The 7,045-nt window shown below is 43.1% G+C and overlaps 1 protein-coding gene across 1 annotated transcript; it reads right to left on the reverse strand.

The window, feature by feature from the left end:
• Positions 1 to 224: 224 nt before the first annotated feature.
• On the reverse strand, positions 225 to 6,781 carry LOC147139046 (ubiquitin-conjugating enzyme E2 R2-like). Its single transcript, XM_086046706.1, has 5 exons — positions 6,247 to 6,781; positions 3,503 to 3,589; positions 3,324 to 3,421; positions 2,834 to 2,968; positions 225 to 1,737 (listed from the first exon to the last, which is right to left on the reverse strand). Exons 1-5 carry the CDS (start codon positions 6,427 to 6,429, stop codon positions 1,494 to 1,496), a joined length of 747 nt encoding a protein of 248 aa, XP_085902832.1. The 5' UTR covers positions 6,430 to 6,781; the 3' UTR covers positions 225 to 1,493.
• Positions 6,782 to 7,045: the final 264 nt, after the last annotated feature.

Here is a 7,045-nt window from a genome sequence, read left to right on the forward strand (position 1 = left end):
AGACTCCGTTTTCACAAAACCCTGTAGTAAAAGCTCAATTTCCACAAAATAATTTTACGTGTCTTTCAGGCAAAGGCGGTTTAAACTCGTCATCATGCTGTTAACAGTGTGACATGGATATACTGTAAAACTGAGTGGATCACTTCTTGCTCATGGAGTCCACTCAATACCTGAAAAAACATGAATCTTACCTTCTTCTGACAGCCACTCCTTCAAACAATAGCTGGAATCTAATAAAGATCTTTATTACATTCTTTTAAATATACAAATACAAACCATAAGGAAAAAAACCTAACAAATCAAGTGATCATCAAAACTATCCACGTGCATATCAAGGTAGATTGTAAACAGTCCAGGAAGTCCGAAAGTCAGCCAGAGGGATGTTTTGTCTTTTTTTCCTGAGGTGTTCCAAGTATTTTGAATAAAATTGCAGCTTGTTTAGGTGATTTAAAAAAAAAACACATTCAATATCTTGGACAGTGTCAAACTATTTTTGTTCAAGATCGTGTAATGGATCTCTGGCGTTTGTGCTCAAACAATCGGCTCAATGGCATCGATGCAGGGGAGGGGAAAAAAAAAAAAAAAAAAAGAGAAGTCCAAACACCATCCCGGAAATGAAAACATTGAACACTGAAACAGGAAAATTCCCCCCCACCCCCCCAAAAAAAGAAAAGAAAACCTAAGCAACAGTGGTTCCCATATGTCAGGTTCACACCAAGTGAGACATTCATAAACAATGCACACAATGAGAGAAGCCACTCTACAATATTGTCTTATTACTTGCAAGGAGAGCGCAGGGAAGTGTACGATTACAGTTCCTAAAACCCTCTGCCCGGCTCCTGCGCCCCCTTTTTTATTTTTCTTCGGTGTCCCTGATAACAAAGGTGCTCCAGCGCTAAGGGCTAGGGGAGCGAAAGCAGCTGGAACACTACGAACTTATTTTGTCTATGTGTGTGTGTGTGTGTGTGTGTGAGCAATTAACACACACGTTGTGAAAGCAAAGCACACCAAGCAAGTTGGCCTAATGATAAAAATCAAACACATGAATAATAAAATGCATTATTATTCTTACACCATACTAAGGGGCGGTGCCCAAATGCTCATCAAAGCAATGTGTGTATTTTTTTTTTTTTTTAGTAAGCTTGGGGGAAAAACTTGCAAGTTTAGAAAAAGGATACTAGAAAATAACAGTCACGGAAGAATGTGCCACGAAAGCATCAGACAGACGTTTGCTATACAATCCGAGTGACTTCCAAGGAGGACACGAACGGCGGCTTCCATTTTGTGGAAGGAACAAGGGAGATATTTCACCCCCAAAAAATGGCAAGGCTTCGACACTCAATTGCACAGTTGGCTCAATGCCATCGGGCCTTGTACTTCCCCTGATGATGATGTGGTATTTGAGAAAGGGGAGGGGGGGAAAAAAAAAAAAAAAAAGTCAGTTGACGCACCACCAACAAAATCAAAAGGGACGAGGCCGGGGTTGAATGACGTCAGTACAGCTGGAATTCGTTCCCGCTGTCACATGAGTCAGAGCAAATATCCCTGCAGCTGTCGGCGCAGCCTTCGCCGAATTCGTCGTCATCGAAGTTGTCGTTGTCGTCATCGAAGTTGTACAGCAGGTTGGAGCCGTCGTCCGTGGGCGGCACTTTGGTGCGGATGCAGTAATCCTCCAGTGTGACGGGAACCTTGACGCCGTCGAGGTCCGCCTCGCTTTTGGTGGCCTGCACCTGCTTCCTGCGAAGAAATTGAAGTCCGAGCCATTTTTTATGACGGGTGCTGCAATCAAAAGTTTCACTACGCACGGTAACATTTCCAAACATGACGGTCACAGCATCAAAACCTTAAGCGGCAATACTCTAATCATGCACGGGACACGAAAGAGGCTTAAATGTTTGGCAAGCCCCCTCACGGTCCATTTTTAAAACTCTTTTGAATTTCTGTTCTTTGGCTTTTGACCCGATGTTAGACTGACACTTTTCGGCTGTTTTCCGGCATCTACTGTATATAATTATTTGTTTACTGTATTTTCCGTATAAGCCGCTACTTTTTTCCTAGGTTTTGAACCACGCGGCTTATAAAAAAGGTGTGGCTATTCTATTCAGGTGGAGGAGTTCAACAGGATGTACTGTTTATTTTCTCTTGGTTCTGTTCTGTTTTAAAGCAAAGTCAAACCAAACTTTTTTTCTTCAACAATGTTCCCAGCAGACCCGCTAGTTGAAACACGGCATTCTGATTAATTTTGCGGTTGTGGGATAGAAGTTAAGCAGCAAAATGGACTAGTTTTTAGCCATCTCTGGGGGCGGCCATTTTGTCTTCTGTCGACTGAAAATGACATCACAACTGCTCACAACAACCAATCGCGGCTCAGATTCAGAGAACAGGTCAGTCGTGAGTGGTCATTGTTGTGATGTCATTTTTAGTCGACAGAAGACAAAATGGCCGCCGTCAAAACGAGTGGATAATAACACTTATTCCACAATTGTTTTTTTTTTTTTTTTTTTTTTTTTTTTTAATAGAGTGGGTGCGGCTTATATAAAAGTGCGGTTTCTAGTCCGGAAAATACGGTAATTTATTGCTTTCACCGTCTTTGTCGTTATATTATTGTTATTTTGTTGATGTAAAGTGCTTTGTAACAGCTGCAGCTGTTATGAAATGTGCTATATAAAATATTGTACACAGGTTAATTGGATATTCTGACATCTAGCGGAAGAGCATTTAATTGTTCTGCTAGTCCTACATTTTTTTTTTTTTTTTTAAATCCGAGGTGGACCAAGGTCCAGGAACAGGACTGTTACGTTAGACCCGCCGAACTCGATTTCCACTGCGGTACCTGATGATTTCAATGTACTCCTGGTCGTCACCCTTGCTCTCCCTCCACCTGCGGTACATGACGGAGGCGTCCACGTTGGCCGGGGAGAAGGTGTTGGGCTCGTTGAGCAGCGAGATGACGCTGAGCAGGATGGTCCTGAGCGGCGAGCCAAATCAGAAGCCAAGGATGAAGGTAAAACCAAAAGGCACCGAGAGTGAGCGACGGCTCGCGAGGCGCGGCTTGAAAGACCTCGAGCCCCGAAATCATGTGCCGATAATAGCTGACGAATTTGACCACAATTCCCCCGCTGCTTTATAATAATCAGCAAAGGGTAAAAAAAAAAAAAAAAAAAAAAAAAAAAAAAAAAAAAAAAACCACTGAGCCTTTTTATGGATTATGTCAATCCAGTATCACTTTTCAATTTGATAATTACCTACTGTTTCACTTCAGTGATGCCACCGTGGCGCATCACCTGACCCGGCCGGGGGGGGGGGTGGCAAACTGGTCTTACCTGACATTCTGCGTGGGGTTCCACCGCTCGGACGGCAGCTCGCCGCTATGGGGGTCATCCACCGGCGGGTGCAGGATCGAAATACACACTTCTCCGTTCTAGCCCGTGGACGTGGTGAAGAAGACAAATGCTTATGTAGCATTCAGACGGAGCGACAGAACCCAGATGAACAGAGCTACCTCATAAATGTTCGGATGCCACATTTTGGTGAGGAAGCGGAAAGAAGGCGGAGAGTACGGGTAGTCCACCGGAAACTTGAGCAGGGCCTGTGAGAAATCAAACTGGGCATTAAGACATGCGATGCAAATCCACTTAGACATTAATTGACTGTCATATAATGAAGCATAAAAGAAATGTTTTTTTGTTTTTTTTTTTCCTCAACGCTAGTGCTTATTAGCAGAGATGGGCATTCCGTCCCAAGGACGCAACGGTCCGTCAAAATAGGGTCAAGTGACGGCATCATCAACATGCTCCCAGGCAGGAGTGGGAAGGGCTAAAGTAAAAACCCTATGGTGCAAAATGAGAATTTTGGAATCTTACTTGGGGCCTTGCGGTGCGCACAATGTAGCGCCAGTGCATTAACAGATCCAAGTTGGAATTATAAACCGACCTCATGAATTTGCGGTTTCCTGTGAGACCTCAACTTACAACAAGACTTGAGTTCAGCAAACATCGAGGGATTGATTGTGCATGTGTTTTGCTTTGCAGCAAGACTCCAGTGCATAAAATTCCTCAGCGGGATTATTTAAATCTTTATTTTGATTTAGACGGGCGCTTTCTCTGACCTTTTTAAAGGCTACAACCTCTTTTAATTACAATCATAGATTGTAAGTTTTAACAATTACAAAGTCAATGTTATGTTTTTTTTCTATAAACCGGCAGAAGTACACACGCACTTGAAAGACTTTTGATGGCGGCGGCCTAATTTAAAAAGTGCCGTGAACACACCCACTTGGCAGAAAAAAAAGTAAACCAGGTCAATGCAAAGACCCTAAAAGAGAATAAATCACTTCATTCTTTACCTCCTGTCTCCCTCTCTTTTTCACACACAGGATATAATCACATCCATACCCAACGGGGCCCCCTGTCTTATTAACGCTGGAAGAAAAAAAAAAGTTAAGGGAACACGACTGGTTTGAATTGTGTTTCTTAGTAGTTGGACAAGGACAAGGCAATGAGACCGCTTCCTGCATTCAAAGCTATCGATGGAACCTGAGTGCAAAGCTGCGATACGAGCACATAGTCCTCAGCGACAAACAGCTGCAGCTCACGAAGCAGAGTTGGGTTAGGGAAAAAAAAAAAAAAAAAAAAAAATTTGAATGGATTTTTCTTTTCATAGTCCGATATCGATTCATAAAACCAGTAGTCGATATGTAACCGATTTGACCAGTCTTCCAAACTCAAGGCCATCACAAACGGGCGCACTCGTTCAATCGAGGGCGTTATGTTCTGTTGTTTGCCCTCAAGAGAAGAAAACGGGCAAACAGGTTGGATGGAAACCCGGTGCAAAATGAGTCACGGCCACACGGAGGATTTTGCAGGCGTGCAGGATTGCGCAGAGGCGTGCTCATGGAACTCGGCAGGCTGTGGCGATGACTGGGTGCAAAATGCTCCAATCGAAGTTGCTGGGAATCGGTATGGCTCAAGCGTTAATACAGTATTAAAACCTCCCGTCGTTGACGGGGTTACATTACAGACAACCCCCACAGTAAGTAAAATCCGCCATATAGAAATACCCTTTAAAATACTCCGTACTTATAGTATTTACTTTCTGTAGGCATAAAATGCAGGATGAAAGAAGATTGAGACATTCAATCTCTTCAGTAAAATGAAGCTGAGCTTGAAAAAACACCAATATTACTTTTCCGACCATTTTCACCCCCCCAGAAAAAAAACCCACTCAATATTAATTCCTAATGACACATTCAACATAACAGTCACATCATTCCCAGTCGAAATTTGCAGCTCTTTCAATTCAATTTGGGAATGATTTTCAACATTCCAAAAAATTCCACACTGCAGCGCCGATGGAAGTCTTTGGTTTCCTCCTAAAATAACCGTGTTATTTTGAAATACTTGGTTTTTTTTTAATGATAAAAATTGAAAACACATTACGTTATAATGGAAAATTTGGCAATAAAACGCAATAGTAGGGCGAACGGGGTCGGAGGACGAATATTTTAAGGACGGACGGATGAGGACGAAAGGGTGCCCAAGAGGACGGATTGGCAAAAAAAGGGGTAAAGTGCCCATCTCTGGGAATTATGTTATCACATGCAATCCTTTTAGTTGGTCAGGTCCACGACACAAGCAGTCAAGCGCCATAGCGTCTATTTACCCCGTGCATAACTAATCTCTTTTGAGTAATATCTTGTACAAATACTTTATATCTGGTGCACATAAAGGAGGCAGTTGGTCCGTGACCACGTAATATTGGGTCACAGCTCCACTACATCCAATTTTGTAGCGACCCAAAATTTCAGAATGTGTATTTACGCAAGGTATCGTTCTATGGCTTCGCGGTCTAGTTTGTCCTTGTAAGTTCCCACCAGCGGTTTTTTTTTTTTGGGGTTGCTATTTAACATGTTTTGGACTCGCAAAGACTTATGACAATTGGTCAGCCTTCATTGTATGCCTCTGCTTACAACTCGCCGTAGCCCCCAAAATGGTGGTTGATGACGTACGATGACGTGGTGCACTATTGGTAAAGATGATTTGAGGTACGCGGTCACAGACCAAATTGAACTCGTATCTCGAAGAACCTCAAGTCATGGTCAAAGAGACGACGTACACGTTAGCCGTCTTAAAGGTCAGTAAAGAAAAGAAAAGATCATTTAGAAACTTGCAAAAGAACAGTAGTAGCATTTAGAAAGTGGCAAAAGAACAACAGTAGCTGTGGTGCTAGCTAAAGTTAGCCACTCACCTTAAAATAACCGCCCTCGTAGTGTGTGTTCGGCGGACCGAAGATCGCCACTTCCCAGTTGTACATGTCCGACTCGTTGACCAGAGTTGTTTTGAAGCCCTCCACCGGCTCGTCCTGGAGACTTTTCAACTCCAGCATGAGTGCTTTCTGGGAACTGGCTACAGGATTTCCATGCTGAGCCATATTCCAAACATACAAACAAAACGACTCGGACAAGTCGTGTGAAGCCGCCCCAGCGCAACGACAAAAAATAGCCGAAAACCAAGCTGAAGAAAAAAAAATTAAAAGGAATTTAACTCCCGAACAAGAGAATGGTTTCAACTCTTGTGTTCGTGTGAGGAAAAACAAATCTGAAGCGGCTTTATTGGAGAAAAGCCGTCTTGTGTTTTGTCGAACAAGACACTGTGAGCGCCACACTCCAAACCCCCTACATGAGCTTTTATGTAGCCGTACACACTTCCGCTAGCGAGTTTTCGAAGTAAAAGCCATATGGGAGGATAACATTGAATATGAAACCAATTTACACACGTGACTGTCGTGAGCTGTAAAGTGCGCAAGAGGGCTGGCGTTTGGCCAGTGACGCCTTTGTTTAAAACACGCGTCACGGCTTCATGCCCACACGAAGGACGACTCGTAACGGCATGTTAAACGCGTTAAAGTAACACAGTTGGATTTCCATCCTCTTCCGAATGGATGCGATCTATTTATCCGTCACACACAATCCTAAATCGGTAGGTTGAACGATATTTTTTTTTCATTCGCATCATTAATAGAACTCTTTTTTTGGAAGTGTGTAAAG

Source organism: Filicampus tigris, chromosome 12, assembly GCF_054856515.1.
Source record: "Filicampus tigris isolate MCC_2025a chromosome 12, RoL_Ftig_1.0, whole genome shotgun sequence".
NCBI classification, from domain to species: domain Eukaryota; kingdom Metazoa; phylum Chordata; class Actinopteri; order Syngnathiformes; family Syngnathidae; genus Filicampus; species Filicampus tigris.

Coding starts and splice junctions, on each gene's coding strand:
- LOC147139046 (XM_086046706.1), bottom strand. CDS start 6,429: ATGGCTCAGCATGGAAATCCTGTAGCCAGTTCCCAGAAAGCACTCATG. Junction 3,590..6,246: donor ACGAGGGCGGTTATTTTAAG/GTGAGTGGCTAA, acceptor GATTTCTCACAG/GCCCTGCTCAAGTTTCCGGT. Junction 3,422..3,502: donor GGCATCCGAACATTTATGAG/GTAGCTCTGTTC, acceptor TCCACGGGCTAG/AACGGAGAAGTGTGTATTTC.